This window comes from Phascolarctos cinereus, unplaced genomic scaffold (assembly GCF_003287225.1).
Source record: "Phascolarctos cinereus isolate Bilbo 61053 unplaced genomic scaffold, phaCin_HiC Scaffold_1;HRSCAF=81, whole genome shotgun sequence".
Taxonomy (NCBI): Eukaryota; Metazoa; Chordata; class Mammalia; order Diprotodontia; family Phascolarctidae; genus Phascolarctos; species Phascolarctos cinereus.
In genome coordinates, this window is record NW_027555514.1 from 250,598,532 (window position 1) to 250,618,222 (window position 19,691).

The 19,691-nt window shown below is 35.3% G+C and overlaps 1 protein-coding gene across 4 annotated transcripts in view; it reads left to right on the forward strand.

Moving 5' to 3' along the window:
* Nucleotides 1-19,691, forward strand: part of TMTC2 (transmembrane O-mannosyltransferase targeting cadherins 2) — a 518,078-nt gene that overhangs the window by 313,626 nt on the left and 184,761 nt on the right. For all 4 annotated transcript variants that reach the window (XM_020993460.2, XM_020993461.2, XM_020993459.2 and 1 more), the window contains 3 exons: nucleotides 6,962-7,047; nucleotides 7,638-7,822; nucleotides 12,423-12,501. In XM_020993460.2, coding sequence (XP_020849119.1) covers nucleotides 6,962-7,047; nucleotides 7,638-7,822; nucleotides 12,423-12,501 — 350 coding nt within the window. The remainder of the gene's footprint in view (nucleotides 1-6,961; nucleotides 7,048-7,637; nucleotides 7,823-12,422; nucleotides 12,502-19,691) is intronic.

A 19,691-nucleotide genomic window follows, 5' to 3' on the forward strand; every position in this document is an offset into this window, starting at 1 on the left:
ATGGCACATGTAATGTGCCCCAGATTCCCTTCCATTAAGGTAATACTTACTAATTTGATAAAATTGTGTCAGATTAGGAACTAGCCTGCTAGGTTTCCTAAAATCTGTTCAGCTTTTTAATATATCAAGAAATTGAAAATTTCTTACTTCAGAGACTAGGGCATAATTAACTATGTCATCTTTCCCAAATATTCACACACACACACACACACACAGACACACAGAGTCTTTTTCAGGCAGCAAATTGTCCCTCATCTTATTAAAATACAGGTCCCCCTTTATTTCTGTCTTTACTTTTACATGTAAATGATTTCTAACCGCTCTTTAGCCTATTCAGTCAGACAAAGAATGAGTTCTGTAACCAAAATGAAAAACCCCTGCTAATAAAAGGTTGGTCTTAATGCTGCTTCTACTGGAATTGACAAGAATTTAAATGTACAGCTAAAAGGACTCTATAGGTTAAATTCTCTTCTAGTGGACTAATGCATTCGTGCTTAAAAACAAATTACTGCAATGGCACCTGTTGCAGACATATAAGAATCAAAATACTTATGAATTAACAGTACCCGTAACCTAATCAGTGCCCTTGGAAATATGATGATGTCTGGTGCCCTGCAAATTTCCTCATTGTATCTAGGGCTCTTTGGTGGATCTGTGAAATATGTTTGCTGCTGCCATTGATTAAAAAATAAAAGATTGTGGGAGGTGCTTAATGCATATTCTAAAAATCTAAATGTGAAAGATTCCATAACTTTTCAAAAAATGTGATTTATCATGAACATTCAATATTTCAGAAAACTATGTGTGTTTTCTTGGCAATCAGTCCCTCCCCTCCCATAGCAGACATTTCTACTATGCTATTCTTTAAATGTTTGTGAATAGGTTTGATATTAGGTTATACCTCAGGTAGATTAATTTGTGATCTTTTTCTTGAGAAAAAAAAATCTAGTTCATCCATGTTTTGTTGTTTTTAAAATCCTAATTAAATTAGCTGGAAAAGAGCTTTAGAATCTAAGACTACAAACAGTATTTTAAATGAATCAGAATTATTTACTTGTTTTGTGACATCTAAGTTTTGTTCTTTGATTGGGAACTCACTGTGACATTTCTATTATATTCTGTAATAGATTACTGTGTAATCCTATAGACTCATTCTGTCTCTTTTTTTTTCTCCTGTCACCTAGCCACATAATAAGGGGTTCTGTTTATTCTTCTGTCCATTGAAAATATTTGGTCTTTCCTGTCCAAATAGATGAGGAGATTTGTAGTATCTTTAGAAATCCTCATGTTTCTAGGTCATGGGGAATAATTACCAGGTCAGCCCTCTTCCTAGTTCAGAAATGTTTAACAAGACATGGGGAACCCCAATTGCTTTTTTCTTTTTTTTAGCTTGGCCTGTGATTTTATTGGTATGGGGACCCTCCTTTAATGATATAAATCAGAATCTTTAAATCTCAGATAATTTCCTGGAGGTATGGAGAGTTTATCTGTTTTACCCAGTCATGCAATCATCTATCATAGGTTATACTTGAACTCTGGACACTGAGGCTAGTTTTCTGTCCACTACACCACACTTCTCTACATATAGTAGGTAAAAATTGTGCCAAAAATTCCTTTGCATCTTATCTTCCCCCTTCCCCGTACTATTTCTTTCCTCCTCTTACTTTCCCATGGCTCTTTTCTCTCTATAGAACTCCATTCTACTCAAAGCATTTAAAATGAGGATCAATGAGGTTTGGGGTGAGGGCAGAGTATTAAAATAGTACTTGAACAGGGTTCACACATCAAGCCCAGAAAAAACAGGCAAATTCTCGGATGTCTTCTCAATTGATTACAAATGACAGATAAGTTGTTGGGTATAGTGTATGGAGTCAGGGACTAGGAATCAGAAAACTTAGTCCTTGTCTTAGCCCGTAGTCTTGTCCTGGTTTGTCATTTGCTGACCATGTGACTTGGGCAAGTCTCTGATCCTGAATTTCCTTTTCTATAAGATAGAGATAATATCTACCCCTCCTACTTCAAAATGTTGTGTGGCTACAATGAGATAAAGAATATCAAAGCTCTTTACGTATTATAAATTACTATGCAAATGTATTACTGTTGTGAGTAGTAATATGGTTCTTACTATTCTGAAAATGTACCTACAGTTGTAGATCTTGGTCCATTGGTGTTTACTACCACTGTGATCCTGGGCAAGTTATTTAATCTTTTGGGGCCTCAGTTTTCTCATCGTCAAAATGAGGGGGTTGGATTATGAATGTATACTTTTATGATATTTTTTCTTCTAAGAATTGCAGTGTGTATCTGACTTTCAAAACGATAGAGCATTTATTGAGCACGTACTGTGTGCTAGACACTATTGCAAGTGCTGAATATTTTTCACAAATGTATTTGAGACTCCATTAAGTATTTACTTTCCCATCTTAAATATTCCTATGAATTAGATTATGTGCAGTAACAAAACACATTAAAGATATACAGTAATATTTTCAATGATCAAATTATATTTTATATGCAAATCACATATATAAGTGACAGGGGTATGGATAGTGAGTTATGATGCATTGCTAAAAGATGTGCTTAGTAAATAATACAACTACTCAGACTCATTCCCCTGATCTCTGCTATTCCACAAAGTGGCTAATTTACTGCTTTATTTATGGGTTGATAGTTAAGCAGTCAAGGAGGTGTAATATGTGATTTGACCACCAGATGGCACTGCAGCTACCAAACAGAAGCCTACTCCCCACTCCCCACCTCTCCAATGATGACAGTGATGACCCCAAGTTCATTGTAAGTCTAGCAGTATAATATGGAATAGACCCCAAATTACCCAAAATGCAAATCTCTCTTTAACTCACTGAACCATCCCATTGGCTGGTATCCCCACCCTCCTGTACCCCTAAAACTCTTAAAAATGATTGACATTTAATGGCCATTTTATGTATTAATACACATTCAGGCAACATAGGAACCTCAATTAAACAATTCTTCAAATAGAAAGCTACAATATCTTTGCAGTGTGGGCTCCTGGCTCTGTCCCAGGTATCTCTGAACTTGTTCCAATCCTCCTACATCCCTGTTCTTCCTACTCTCTTTCCTTGCATTCTAGTACACAATACCTTTACTTCTTTCCCAGTTTACTGATTCCTTGAAAGGATTCGCAAAATGAGGCCTGTTTCCACTCTTTAATGAGATATTATTTGCAAAGGGCTGAGCACAGCATTTTGACACACTGTAGGTGCTTGAGAAATATTTGTTCCCTTCCCCTTCCCTACTCTGCTTCCCCCTACTTATAGCTACTAAGGCAGTATGACTCTGTCTTGCCATTTGCTACAGGGTAAGGTAATAATGGGGTTCTGCAAACAGCTTCCCTTTCCTGTTTCTCTGTGTAAGCCTACAAAAACTCCAGGTGAAAATCTCTTAAAGAGCAAAGGAAATGAAAACTCAAGGACTCTGAGAAAAGTTGTATCCATAAACATCTTCCAACTTACACAAATCTCTGGGATTCTTTTAAATTTTTTTCACCCTAATCCTCCCCTGAGTTCTTACAATGCTTTTCTTGTTCACTCATTGTAGTCCTATCTAACTCTTCATGACCTCATTTGGATTTTTTTTTTTTGCATAGATATTGGAGTGGTTAGCCATTTCCTTCTCTAGCTCATTTTATAATGAGGAAACTGAGGAAAACAGGCTTAAGTAACTTTCCCAGGGTCACACAGCTCGTAAGTATCTCAGGACAGATGTGAACTCAGGAAGATGAGTTTTCCTGACTCTAGGCCCATTTATCAACTATGCCACCTAGCTGCCACCTAGCTAGCCCTAGATTACCTATAAATATTCAAAAAATATTCAGTTCATTATTGGGAAAACCTCACAATCTAGCAAGATCACATGAATCTTTGTACTTTACCTCATCACCACCCTCTGTTGTTCTATTTGAAGGGTGGAGCCATGAACTCCAAAACCCCCATTTATGAAGGGAGCTCAGCTCAGACACCTCATTTCTTCTTGGGCTATGCAACTTTGGGACTTTTCTGACTTTTCTCCTGGGCAGGGACTGTCTAATCTCATATTTGTAACTTTAGAGCTTAGCACAGTGCCTGGCACACAGCAGGCACTTGATAAATGTTTATTCACTGTCTCAGTGTATGCCTATGGAAAAATCCTATGATAGGATTGAGGCAGTGAGACATAGATAACAAAGATCTAGCCTGGGAATCAATAACTCCCAGGTTCAAGTTCTGCCCTTATACTTACTAGTTATATGATCATAGTAGAATCATTTAATTTTTCTGAGTCTCTAGCTATGTTCTGAGACTATTCTGGATGTTAGTAAGGGGAGTTCCAGGACCAACAGAATCATAGGTCCTTAACATGTTGGCATATAACACTACACAAACATAAATATGTATTTATGTTATATATTTATTTGTATATATGTTATATGTATATATATTATATATATGTGTGTGTATATATAATATATATATATATATATATATATATATATATATATATGTAAAAACACTTACTACCAAGAATTAAATACATTATAAAAAATAACACCATGGTGCAGTGGAAAGAATTTTTTATTTTGTGCACATAAAATTGGACTCAAACAACCTGTGTTCAAATCTTGACTCTGTTACTAACTACCTGTGTGTCCTTGGGGAAGTCACTAACTCTCTGCGACACTCAGTTACTCATCTGTTAATGCTAGTGCCTCATCTCTGTTAATTGCTATATATAATATGTATGCATATATGTGGTAGTGGTTATTGTTCATTGTTCTCAAAAAGTAGTATCTGATTGTGTCTGATCAGACCAGTATGAGCTCGGAATACTCTACCATAGATCGGGCACAAAAGCTGTCTCTCTGTATATGTATATATGTGTATATATGCATATATGTGGGTACATAAACATATGTATACATACATATATGTATGTATATATACGCGTGTATATATATGCATATGTATCTTGTTTATACGGCAATTTGTATAGTCTATTAGACTGTGACCTCCTGATTGACTTACTTGGATGACCTCTAAGGGACCTTTCTAGCTTACAGTCTTATGATCCAGTGATCATAAAAACCCATCAATATTCATTCCTTTTACATTTCTTTTTGGCCACTAGTTCAACCAATCTCTCAAGGGATAGTGGAGATCACTGGTGTTAAACTCAAATAGAAATGGGGACCACTAAACCTCTTTATGGGCTGTATATTGACTTAGAAAACCACATATTAACATTATCTATGTTCAATTATATTTTGATTTATTTTATTAAATATTGCCCAATTACATTTTAATCTAGTTTGTCTTTGACATTTCTGGTGTAAATTATAGGTAGAATCTAAAAATGGCAGATTCCAGGGACAGTTTATAAGTTAACTCTGTATTCATTTCACTCTAGGCTAAATTAATCTATCTATCCTTTCCCTTAAATACTGGAGCTGAGAAAGGTATTCTTACAAGCATACTTTACCTAACATTTGCCTGAATTCCAAGAAATCAGAATGCTAGGCAAAAGATCAGGATAGGGGGCAGTTAACTCCCTTAAAATAAGATTTATGGATGTTCATTGAGCCATATAAAAATGGTGAACAGAACAATCCTTAAAGGAATTATCACTACTGGGGTGCAATACTAGTTCAGATCCATGCCAGTGCTCTGACTCATGTCTTAAGGAATTTTCTGACATTACGGTAGGTTTTTTTTTCTTATTTTTTTAATGAAATTATGGTGAGAATTGGTTGTAAGACTTTAGTGATGTTACTGAATATTAGAATTATAGCCCACCTTCCCTACTCCAAGAGAGGTTAAGTGAATTGCCTAAGGTGACAAGTAATAAATAGCAGAACTGAGATTCAAATGTTGGGGTTTTCTGACTACAAATTCAGTACTATTTCTACCATGCTATTTTCCCTTTCTATAAAAAAAAAAGTAACTTCAAGAAGGTGGTTTTTCCAAGCTTAACTTTACTGTCTTGGGACAAGGTGCTACCACCTCCTAGGAAGTGGGAATAAGAGTACTTAGGAACCTTCAGGGGTAGAAAAGACAAATTAACTTGGTTTTGCTGTTAGTTGCAATCACTGCTTGCCCATAAGTTTACAATCTAAATTAGAAAGGCTCGTTTAGGAATCTGTTCTCATTTGGGTTTTGTCAGATATCCCAGGAAAGGCTTTGCCAATATGCACAGCTCCTGATGATGTAGCCCTTCCTCCTTCAGAGCTCAAAGAGATAAATAAGAATTTCCCAGGGTCTATGGTGACAGGTGTTCCCTGGGAAAATGGATTGAAATTTTGCTTGGGACCCTTGAAATCCAAACTTATAGCCTTGGCTCAAGTTAAGAGGGAAATAATAGCAGGGATTATCTTCAGTTGTTTTCCATAAAGTCGATTCTATCTCTCTCCTCCTCCCCGACCCTGCCCCTGCCCTCTGCCCCCTGCCCCTATTAGCTCAGCTCATCTGAAGCTAAGTAAATGATCTTAGGGTAGTAATGGCCTTATGTCTCACAAATATGTCCTAACATGACCAGGCTGAAGGACAGCTCACATTTCCAGACATGTCAGTGTCTAGACCAAATTTCCTTTGCTAAGTGATGTGAGCCTGTGGATACTCCAAAAGGAAAAAAAAATGAGAAGCCTGGCAATGGTATAAGGAAAAGGTTTATTTGAAAAAGGGGGAAAAACTGTGGTTATACAATTTTCTTTTGTAATTACTTCCTAATTCATTGTACAAACATATGAGTGAAGCTGATAACTATTCAATATTTTCTCCCTTAACGAGATCATTTCCTCCTATTTATAGTTTTTTTTATTGAAATAGGTTAGTATTTTATTGTACTTTTAAACATTTTTATTTTGTGCACATAAAATAAAACTTTGTGGTTCCTATTTTCAGTAATATATCTTTTTCTCTTCCAACTTATGTTTTCTTTCCTCATGTAGAGGGTTATTACTACAGGAGAACAGCCGGTTCAAAGAAGCCTTGCATTACTATAAACTGGCGATTGGTAGCAGACCTACATTAGCTTGTAAGTAATATTAGAATATTTAAAAATACTCCTTTTCTTCTTATTCTAGGAAATTCAGCTGCAGGATTTAAAGTTAACATAAAATCAATAAATAGGACATTATAATCAATTTTAAAGAATTTTAATAATCCTCAGAAGCAGCTATTCTTGTAATATTTCACTAACCTATGCTAAATTACAGGTTTTTCTAATTTTTGAATCTTCTTATGACATCTATATAGTTTTCAGATGGATATTCCTTATTTTGATTATAAGCTCTTTGAGATAGGACTATGTCTGTCCACCTTCTGGAGCTGGGTACATTGCTAAACCCATGAGAGTAGTTCAATTTATTTCAAGGCAATAGGTTTCCTTTGGAATCTTTGTATTTTCTTTATGTATTCCGAAACATTTTTTTTCCTGTAGAGCTCCACCAGATAAGCTCCACCATACAGTCAAAGGGATCTACACCACACAGAAAATTAAGACTTCCTGTCATAAAGTCATTCACCAAATAGTAGAAATGTTACCCCTAATTAATAGAATAATGTTCTATAGTCTCAGTATCAATGCCCAATTTAAGCTTATATTTCCTTTTGTTTTTCCCCTAGCTGCATATTTAAATACTGGCATTATTCTCATGAACCAAGGGAAGACCGAAGAAGCCCGCCGTACATTTATAAAATGTTCAGAGATTCCTGATGAAAACTTGAAGGATCCTCATACCCATAAGAGCTCTGTTACCAGTTGCCTTTATAATTTGGGAAAACTCTATCATGAACAAGGTCGCTATGAGGTCAGGCCAAATGCTCATTCTCATTCTCTCTCTCTCTCTCTTCTCTCTCTCTCTCTCTCTCTCTCTCTCTCTCTCTCTCTCTCTCTCTCTCTCTCTCCCTCCCTCCCTTTTTCTCCCCCCCCTTTTTTTTTTTGGTCTGGGCCTGTGATTTCATCAGTATTTCCGTTTCTTGGTGAGGAAAATTCCCTTTACAGCTCAGATGGGCAAATGTTCTTCACCATGGGGACCTATAGAATTGTCTGGGCACTGAGAAATTTACTGACTTACTAAAGTCAATGTCTAGTCTATGTCACAGGCAGAATTTGAATCTAGGCTCCAAGTCTGAATGTGTATCTGTCATAGAGAGATTGGTGCGTAAGTAAATTTAGAATACTTTAAAATATCCTCTTTTATCTTCTTGCTCCAGAAAACTAAATTGTGTTGCTTAAAGGTAGCAACCCTCACTGTAGTCTGTTTTGTAGTTTTTTATTAGTAATGATGATGCCACCTCTTATTACATTCTGTATTGTTGTTCAGACGTTTTTCAGTCATGTCTGACTCTCCATGCCATAGTGGTTTGCCATTTCCTTCTCCAGCTCATTTTATAGATGAGGAAACTGAAGCAAACAGGGTTAAGTGACTTGCTCAGGGTCGCATGCTTAGCAAGTGTCTGAGGCTGGATTTGAACAGTGAAGATTAGTGTCCTGAATCCAAGCCCAATGCTCTATCCATTGCACCACCTAGCTACACCATTTTGTATAAATCCAATCTCATATAGAGATTATGATGTTTGCTTCACTTTCTCCATTCTTCCCTAGCCCTAGGGTTTTAACTCTTTTTAATTCCCTTCTTTGTTCATTTCTAAGTCATTATTCACAGGATTCTAGATGAGGAGCTGGAAGGGTCCTCTGATGTTATGTAATCCAATCTCTCTTTTTACAAATGAAGAAACTGAAGTCCAGGACCATTAAATAACTTGCCTAAGTTCACACAGGAAGTAGAGGTGGTGTTTGAACCCAGACCCCCTGGCTCCAAATTCAGCGTTCTTTCTACTTTATTCTTTTTATTTGACTTTAATGCTTCCCAATGGACTTAGTGAAAAGCCTTAGTTAAAAAAAAAGGGGGGGGCAAAATTGGACTGTGATCATAGCTTTAGTTTAGATATGATGGGTAGAGTTGGAATGAGAACAGTAAGATGCATGACATAGTCTGGTTCATGCCTAAAAGAAAATCAAATTTCCTAAAAGCTTGTGATAGGTAAATGAGGATGTTACAGTTGAAGTAATAGCTTTTGGTAAATTTGTTTCATCACCTATATGCTCAGTAGGTAAGAGCTGATACGTTTTTTTTTTTTTTGCTATCACTAAATACTTGTTAACATTTTCCCTTTGTGATACGCTTGCAAGATTTGTAAAAAGAATCCCACTTGACACTTAACTAACTCACATTTATTAATTTAAATACTTTTTTTTTTCAATTGACCTGTTGGATGCCCCATGGAGCATTATGGCTTTAGGGGTTGTTGTTATTTCTAATTAAACACGTTTGCATTGCCATAAGAGTGATGTGTCTATACATTTTTTCCCTTCATTTGGCTTTTGCTTTCTTGCATGATTTGCTTTGCTATTTAAAAAGTAAGCAGACGTAGACACTGTTAAGAATCCCTATGGCTAGCTTCCATTGCTTGCAGTTATTCAAAATTATCATGTGTTGGGTTGAGATAGTGGGGGAAGTGTCAGACCTTGGTTAATTAAAATGGATGACATTATCATAGAGCCATCTTATGCTAGGAACCTTGTCCTGTAGAATGGGATAATCAACTGGCAAAAAAAAAAGGAAAAAGGAAAATGGAATATAAGATAGCAGTAGGTAGCGGTAGCGTGTGTGTGTGTGTGTGTGTGTGTGTGTGTGTGTGTGTGTGTGTATGTGTATGTGTGTGCATGTATAGGAAAGGAAAGAAGGAGGGGGAGAGAAAGAAGGAGGGAGAGAGAGAGAGAGAGAGAGAAAGAAAGAGAGGGAGAGAGAGAGCTTGAATCCAAAAGAGAGTTATGAACTTAATTGTTATTTCAGCCATTAATTTGGGCAAAACTCTTAAAAGCCCTTTGGTTCCTAGGGAAAGACTAAAATCTGAGAATTATAGCTGGAGGTAGACATGCACAGATTGTCCTCTTTTTTGCAATTTAATCTGATGATTCTTGGATCTTTAAGCATATGGAGTAAGAAACTTGGAGTAGAGATAAGTTCTAGTCCTGATTGAATCGAATCAATCAACCAACCTGCTATTGAATCAGTCAACCAACAAGCATTTATTAAGTGTCTACTTTTTCCAGGTACTGAGGATACATAAACTAAAGGGAAAAAATTCTCTTTAATTAGTACGTATGACAGTGGAACAGTGCTGGTCTTGGAGCCAGGAAGACCTGAATTTCGGCCCCACTTCAGATGCATATAGGCTGTGTGACCCCGGACATGTCAATTAACCTCAAAGTGATCTAGGCAACTTTTTAAGACTATATAGAAGTTACAGAGAAGGTGCCAACCTGTGTTGGTGGAGGGACCTTCCTCACCTGGGAATTCCTTATACTAGTGAAATCATAGGTTCAGTCTTTAATTCTATTCCTATGTCACTTGAGCAAAGTGTTTAATTTCTCTGTATATTAATTCCTGAGTAGTTTTAAATATCTTTAAAATTAGGTAGTTGAATTAACTACGTAATTCTGTTTTCTCTTCTCTGTAAAATTGTTTGAGTCAATGAAATGTTAGTGTGACATTGATTTTGTAAGTGGAATACAGTGCATATTAATGCATTAACATTTTTGTCTATATAGATCCCCACCCCTGGACCATTATATTATGTTGTTGACATTATAAAATGTCTAATTAATGCCTCAATTTACTTGATGGAAGAATACTAGAATGTACTTGCTAGAGATATATATATTTGTGTATGTATGTGTGTGTATACATATATATACACCCATATCCATATCCATATATACACACATATATGGATATGCACACATACACATATACATTGCATATATACATGTATACATATGCACACACAAGTATGTGTATATATGTAAATTTATGGATGCACACCCATACATTTATTTATTTATTTTCTGTATTTGTAATAAAATGTCAGACTTTAAGTACATGCTATGTCTGAGTTCTATTATCAGTATTATGTGAATCAGTGAGGGATAGTGGGAAGAACATTGAGTTTGGAGTCAAGGGGACTGACTGTCTTCCAGTCTCAGCTCAAATAGTTAATTGATGTGGACCCTGGGCAGTCATTAACCTTTCAAGGTCTCAGTTTCTTCATGTGTAAAGTTAGGGGGTTGGCTAGATGGCCTCTGAGTTCCTTTCTAGCTCCAAATTGTCTCATCCAATGAATACTGTGGACAATTCTGTTAAGAGTTTCAGTTTCAGAATTACAAAGTTGAAATGAACTTCAGAGGCCAATTCAATTCAAACTGAACCTCAGTAAGCATCCCCTTGGGCTTGGAGTTAGGAAGATCTGAGTTCAGTGCCCATCTCAGACACTTACTAACTCTGTAGGCCTGGTCAATGAATCACTTAAATGATTTTAGACTCAGTTTCTCCATCTGTAAAATGGGGGTAATAACAGCACCTATCTCATGTTGTTGCGAGGTTCGAATGAGATAATACGGAAGGTGGTTCGCAAACATTAAAAGTGTTATATAAGATGTAAGTCATCATCTAGCTTTTGTTTAAAGCCTTTATTTAACAACAGCTATCAAGAAGGAACCCATTACCTTCTGCAAAGAGGAAGCCTGTTCAATTTTATCATAGCTCTAACTGTTAGAAGTTCCCTGTACCAGTGAAATTGTAGGTGTAGTTCCTATTCCTATTGTAAATCTTAGAAATATTTTCCTTACAATGTGTGATATAGTCAAAAGAGCCATGGATTTGGGTCAGAGGACTGAGTTCAAATTCCACCTCCACTACTTACTACTTTTGTGTCCTTGGACAAGTCATTGACCTTTTTGGTCCTCAGTTTCCTCATCTGTAAAATGAAGGGATTTGACTAGTTGGCCCCTATGGTACATTTCAACTCTTAATCTGTGATTCTGTGATAATAATTTTACCCAGAAAAGAGGGAGAATATGATACATGGCCTTGATATTTTTTTAACTAAGGTAATAGAAATAGCCTGGCCCAGTAGAATAATGATTATTTGATAGTCATCACAGAAGTTAAAGACATAGCAGCCTTGGAATAACTGCTCTATGAGCAAACTTGAAGTATTTCAGTCTCTTTCTAGTTTTATAACTGTTTTGATTGAAAAAAAAATTTGAAAACACCATTAGTAATAGACATCTGGGTATACTAAACTTTTATATTGCTTCCTTTGCTATTTGGACTGGGTTCTATCACTAATGAGGTTGATGTATACTGGCGTCAAAGTACAGCTCAATTTCTTTTCCCCCAAAGGTGCTTTAAAAAAAAAGTATCAGTATTGTTATTACTGTTCCAGGAGGAAGATTATAACTTTGGTTTAGAATGTGGTTTACATCTTCTTTTCACTGAAGTAGTTCCTTTTTATTCAGCACTTCCATTGACAACATGTCCATTCTCTTGTCTCCTACATTAGGAAGCACTTAGCGTGTATAAGGAAGCCATTCAGAAAATGCCCCGGCAATTTGCTCCTCAGAGCTTATACAACATGATAGGTAAGTCCAGTATTCATCTTCTTGTTGACATTCAAGGACCTTGTAATGAATTTAATTTTGGGTTTGTATTACCTGGAGTTGAAATAAACTACCTCATTAATCCCCACGAACCAAGTTGATTCATTAATGGGCTTCACCTGCAGAAGCCTAGCAGCTGAACACCTGTTCAAAAGATTCTGGAAATGAATTAAAGTATGGAATTTTCATGAATTGGACCATGAACCTAAATGTGTTTTCTGAATTTTTTTTCCCCCTCAAGAACGCAGTCTGGTACTGTGAGACCATCTTTCCTAATGCTTTTAACTAATAATGACTTCTTCAAATGAATCCGATTTTCCCATCATCCAGAAAGTGTATGAAGCCTAGCATCTAAGCAATACCAGTTTAAGACATATCAATATAATTGAATTCCTTTACAATAAAATGTATTTTATTTTGTGATGTTTATCCAAGAAGAGGTCCATATTTCTAGACTGCCAAAGGGGACTATGGCCCCAAAAAGATTTGTGGTGGTACATTCTTGACATCTTTGTTGCTAAGGAAGCTGAGAATGGAGGATTGAGTTTAAAATTTCTGAGCTGCTCACATAGAGTGAAATCCAATCAGGTGTACATATAAGTCTGGCACCAGTAGAGTGAGTTTCAAGTGGCAGAGGGCCATCAGGCCCAAAAGAGTGATGAACTGACCCAGATTTGAAAAGCAAAGGAAGAGAGAACCTCCATCCTGATTGGTATTTGGATCAGGCTACAAGTCTAGCCTGGGCAAGATAGGGAGACCCTTGTCTTAAACAAATCAACTAAAAGAATCTGCCTGGTTTAATGTATCTTGGATGAGACCGGATTCATACTATATCAATTTATCATATGTAGTGAGTTGATGACTGCCCTGTGGGGGAATTTATCTTGCTAGAATTCAAAAGACTTGAAGAGATATGTTAACTCATCACATGACAATGGGAAGGTTTTTCTTCTCCTGCAAAGGTTAAGGGTAAAGATGTGCTAATAAGAAACATTTTTTGAAAAGTTGACTTTGTGGAAAGTTTGATGGGGACGGGTATTTATTTTTGTTTTCTTTTTCCTTTCTAACACAAACCATGAACTCACCCGCTTGACTGGGCTTAAATCATCGATACATAGATTTCTAGCTGGAAAGGACCTTAGAGATCCTTAAGGCCAATCACCTGATTATATAAATGAGGGCACAGGGAGGTTGAACTCAACATCACACAGCTAGGAAATGCTTATGGTAGGATTTAAACTCATGTCTTTCTGACTCAAAATCCCGCATTCTATATACTCCTGTAAGACTCTTGACTTCATTTAATGGTGATTTACCTAAAATGTTCAGGGCTTAATGAAAAAGAGTCTAATTTTTGCTTTCCCTTTGCCTCTTTTCCCAGTTTGAATCAAAAGGTAAGGATTTAAAAAATAATGAGTGATAACTATTAATCCCCTTTCTCCCCTTTCATTTACTTCCTCAATTATATTTCATGTCGTAGTGCATTTATTCTCTCCCTCTGAACATATCTAGTTATTCTGACAGGTTATATAAAAGTTAAAGTTTTAAAAATCCTTCCCTCATACTCTATACTTTTATATAGTATAATCATAAATATGATATAGGCTTCTTCAAGAGGTTTAATGAGAATGGTAATAATTAGAGGTCATTGTTGATACTGTCCTGATTTTTCCATAATTCCTATAGCCTTTCTTTGCCACATTTCTTCAGCTGTCAAATAAGAATGATGTCAAATATTTATCATTGCAGGAATGCTGGGAAGGATTATTATTATTATTTTTTCTTTTTAGTTTAATACTTAGACCTCTGAGAACTAACATCTTGGATGTTAGCATCACGTGACTATGTCAATCATTATTAATGTTAGTGAAAATCTATAAAGTTAATTTAAACCTACTTAATTATTTTTTGTTTGTTGTGAACTCCTTTGACAAACTGGTAAAGCTTATGGACAACTCCTCAGAATAATACATAAGTTAAATAAAGTAATAAGTTTACAAAGAAAACATTTATATTGAAATAGTGATCTGTTCGAAAAATTTTGTGATCTTGCAATATATGTGTTTCTGTATTAATACATTAAATAGGTCAATTCATTTAAAATGTAAGCAAGTTAAAATCAAACTTAATTTTGAAAGTCAGATCAAGGTGAAAGCTATCATTGCAAGAAATACTAAACTTTAATTGGAGGTTAATGAAAATAAATGTGTAATTTTTTCCCTATCCGAATTCACTGACCTAGCTAAAATCCATGCACAGAAACCTTCAGAGTCCTTGGTCCCCAGGTTAAGAACTCCTGATTTAGATAAGTAGAATTTATTGACTTAGAATGGGGCTCCATGTTGAGGCTGGATTCCCACTTCTGTTCTGTGAGTTAAGCTCATAGAATTCATCACACTCATCTCCAACAAAAGATGAGAATACTCCTAGAGATTATTGTTTAAACTTTTTACTCTTTAGAAATGGTTGTTTCACTCACAGTCATTGAGTGATATTTTTTAGATCTTTGGGAGAGGCTCTGAAGCATTTTTCTAAAAAATCTTAATTACATTTATCCCCTTGGTGATCACCATCCGTTTAAGATTGTATGAGAGGTTGTCATCTGGCCCTATTTGCAGTAAAAGCTGCTCATTGGCAGTCATTTTCCCATATAACAATTTCTCATCTAGACAAATAAGTGAACTCCCCAGAGTGTTTGCTTTTATTTTGAGTAAATTTTATTAGTCTACCATTTGACAAGATAAATGGGCAAGGAGATGAATTGTGTTGTCAATTCATCAGTTTCATTAGACTGTCAGCAGGCAGTGATTATTCTATCAAGATTATCAACAACCACGGACTTGTTTTCTAATTCACACATTTACATTTTATTAGCACCCTGTAGAGACCAGTAATAGATTATGAAGTGTGCGTTTGACTGCATGACCTCCCTTGCCCTTCCATGTGCATTTTCCTCTCTCCTTCTTATCTCTTGGAGATAAGAAGGAAGAAGGTGGTATTTTTTGGGAAAAAAATACTTCGAAGTTAAGCTAGAGCTGGAAAGTCAATGATAACTTAAAATGACCAAAATGTCAAATGTAAAAAAAAAATCCAATTCCTTTAGTATACAGGTTTTAAATGTCTGCCTCTCTTGTCAAGACCATATAAAATTTTATTGGGGCAGCAGTGTGGTACAGTGGATAGAGCACCAGCCTGGAGTCAAGAGAACCTGAGTTCAAATCAGGCCTCAGATACTTATTAGCTATGTGACTCTGGTCAAGTCACTTAACTCTGCCTCCAAAAAATGATATATAGATAGACAGATAGATAGCTATAGATATGTAAATTGAAAAAATAATGGTACCAAGATCTACCATAAGTCTTACTGGCCTCGAAGTCAATAAGATCTATGTTTCAGACCCACCTCTGATACATACTGTTATATGGCCCTGTGCCAATTACTTAACCTCTTAATATTAACAGCAATTTTTATTAGATTATAATATGAAGAGAAGGAGCAACATTGGTAAAGAGATTTCTCATCCAGGAGTTCCTATAATAATTAAATAACACAATCATTCTTTATCCTATTTTCTCACCATATTGAATACTACAAGCCGGATTTATGATTTACGAAGTGCTTTCCTCATAAGAACCTTACTAGGCTGCTGGTAGAAGTTTTAATATTCCCATTTTATGGATGAAAAACCAAGACTCAGATAAGTTCAACAAAAATTTATTCAGCATCAATTATTTATGTAGGCATTGTGCTATGCTTTGATGATACAAAGATTAAAGTGGAACAGCCCATTCCTTTATGGTGCTTCCATTCTATCTTGGAGACAACATGGTCTGCTTCCCTTAAATCTAATTCACATGCAAGTCAAGACATCACCCTTGTGATGTCATTGGCCCTCTTCTAGAATGAAGGATGAACAACAACAACAGTATACACATATAAATTTATGCTAGCTATATACAGAATAATTTGGGGGACATAGTGGAAGAAAGCTCTAATGTGGGGGGACATCAGGAGCAATCTCCTAAAGATGATGGTGAGCTTAGCTTTGCAGCAAATTAGAGATTACAAGAGGGGGAGATGAGAAGAAATACAGGGAAACAGCCCTGTGCCAAGGCAAAGTTTCTAGCTATAGAGCAAAACACCTGAGGAACCGTGGGAAGGTCAGATTGGCTAAGAGAGTTCCCCTCAACAAGGAAGTAAATAACAGAGCAAGGAATTGAATCCAGGTTTCGTGGGTTGTGCTACTTCTACAAGAAAGTTTATTTATTCTGACCACCTAATGAAAGCATTTACTATTTCTTTGGTTGAGTATATATTTGCAGGTTGTGGATTCAAATTTTAACTGTGCCTTCCTACCTTACTTTTCTGCACTTTTATGTAACATCCAAAGAATTTCAACTTCTTTTAAAGAATGTGACCATCTTTAAGGCACTACGTTTTCATTTTTTCTTTTTTTTTTTTGATTTATTTTCTTTTATTTATTTTTAAAAATTTTTTCTTTATTAGTTTTTCCTTAATTTTTTCTTCATTTTTAGGGTTTTGTGGTAATTCTTTTCTAAGCTTTCATAAGCCTAGATAAGAATATTATCTTAATGTCTTGGATTTCATTGCCTTAAGAAGATAGCAGGAGAGTGAGGATGTTTTGACTGAGCATCCTGGCCTCTTTAGAATTTGTGTGATGCAGCTGCACAGAGATAATATAAATCAGAGCCAGAATACTCAAGAGTATATGAGCAGAAATGAAGCTATGTGTGTGTACATGCATGTATGTATACACACGCACACATGTATGTGTATACATACATATATGTACACATACATACATACATACATACATACATACATACATACATACATACATACATATTACAAAATTGGATAGAATTCCAGGATTGGCTTTAGGAGGACCTCAGTCTGGAATCATGCTTCAGATAGGCCTAAGTGTGTCACCCTAGGCCAGTCACGTGAACTCTCTTCCATAGTATGTCAGATGAGGGGATTGGGTTAGATGACCTCTAAGATTTCTCCCAGTTCTAAATCTGTGGTCTTCTGGTCTATAAAGTAGGAATAATAATATCAATTACCTTATGGGACTGTTTTGAGGATAAAAAGATAATATATGTAAAGCACTTTATAAATCTTAAGTCATTAATGGCAGCTATCACTATTACTGCAGTAATCAATAAATGAAATAAATACAATATCCCCCTAGCAAATAATGATTTTAAAATTGCATATTAACTAGAAAAAAGAACAAACTAAAAATCGGTAATTAAACATTAAGTTGGAAATTCTAAAAATTAAAGACAAGATTAATAAAATTGAGTATCAAAACTATTGAATTAATAAATGAAACTAGGAGTTGATTTTAAGGAAAAAAAATGAAATAGATAAGCAATTGACTAATTCGATTTAAAAGGAGAGAAGACCAAGTGACTAGTATTAAAAATGAAAGGAGTAAATCTACCACTAATGATGATCAAATTAAATCAATTATAAGGAGTTATTTTGCCCAATTATATGCCAATAAATTTAGCAATTTAAGTGAAATTCAAAAATATTGACAAAAATCTTAATTATTTAGATTAGCAGAAGAGGGGATAGAATATCTAAACAGATATATTTTAGGAAAAGAAATTGAACAGGCCATAAATGAGCTTTCTAAGAAAAAAAATAACAGGACTAGATGGATTTGCAAGTGAATCCTATCAAACATTTAAAGATCAACTAATTCCAATATTAAATAAATTATTTGGAATAATAGGCAAAGAAGAGATCCTATGAAACTCCTTTTATGCATAAACCATGAAGAATAAAAACAGAGGAAGAAAATCATAAATCAATTTCATTAATGAATATGGGCACAAAAATCTTAAATAAAATACTAACTAAAAAATTATAACAATATACTACAAAGATTATATATTATAACCAAGTGGTATTTATATGAGGGATGCAAGGGTGGTTTAACATAAGGAAAACTATTAACATGATTGATTATATAAATAACAAAATTTTTTAAAAATTAAAAAAAAAACTTGCATATTCAAACAACCCCTTGCATCTATTGTCGTTTAAGTATGACTTTGGTACATAAACACAGTCCTTACAGTTAATGATATTCACACTCTGAACATCACTGTTCTTGTTCAGTTTATAATCATTGGATTTTCCTCTTGATGTCATGAAACTGGGTATTCCTATTGGAGAAGAAGATAAATTGTTCACTGACCTTGGTTTATTGATTATTGCCTACATCTCTCAATAAATCCTCCAGAGATGATTAACTCAATGTGCTGTATGTACATACCTTTTCCTTGGGTTTTATTCAGTACTTGGGCAATGCTAAGGTAGAGCTCATTTCTCATTCCCTACTCATAGTATATGATGGAGCCACTCACTGTTTCAGCCATACTTTCCCTTGATGAAATAAATGAACTCTATTAAAATGGCTACCTCTTTCTGTTGCTTTTTGGGTGATTTGCAATTTTTAAATTTTCTGAGATCATGATATTATCTCCTCAACCATGTTGGAGAATATTGGCATTGGAAATATAAGATTGTGTGTATGAGTGTACATATGTGCTCATGTGTACCTGGGACTACTTTGGGACCATGAAAATCAGGGTATAACTTCCCAAGTGTTATACAGACCCATTCATTAGACTGTAAGCTCCTTGAGTGCAGGGAATGTATTTTGCTTTTTTGTGTGTGTGTGTCCCCAGCACTTAGCACAGTGCCTGGCACATAGTAGGCACTCAATAAATGTCGATTTATTATTATCCATTTTTGCCTGACTTCTTAACCATCTGCAGATTTAAAAACTATTTTTGTATTGTAAATGCTTAATTCTTATTTGATTTGATTTATTGTAGTTATGGGATTGTTCACTGGCATGAGCAGTCACCTGCATGTCCTAACTGAGAAATACATATTTCCTGTGTGGATTGCTAGCCTGATCTTTGAAAGGCCATAGGTGTCTTTGAGGAGCCATTATATTGTTCCAGGATTTTTAAGCATAATGTTATTTACAAATAGTGAATCTTGAGAACCTACATTTTTATTTTTAAAATTTTTTTAGATTTAAAAAAAATTATTTATTTTGACTATCAACAATCACTTCCATATGCTTTTGAGTTGAAAATTTTTCTCCCCTTCCTCTCCCCAACCC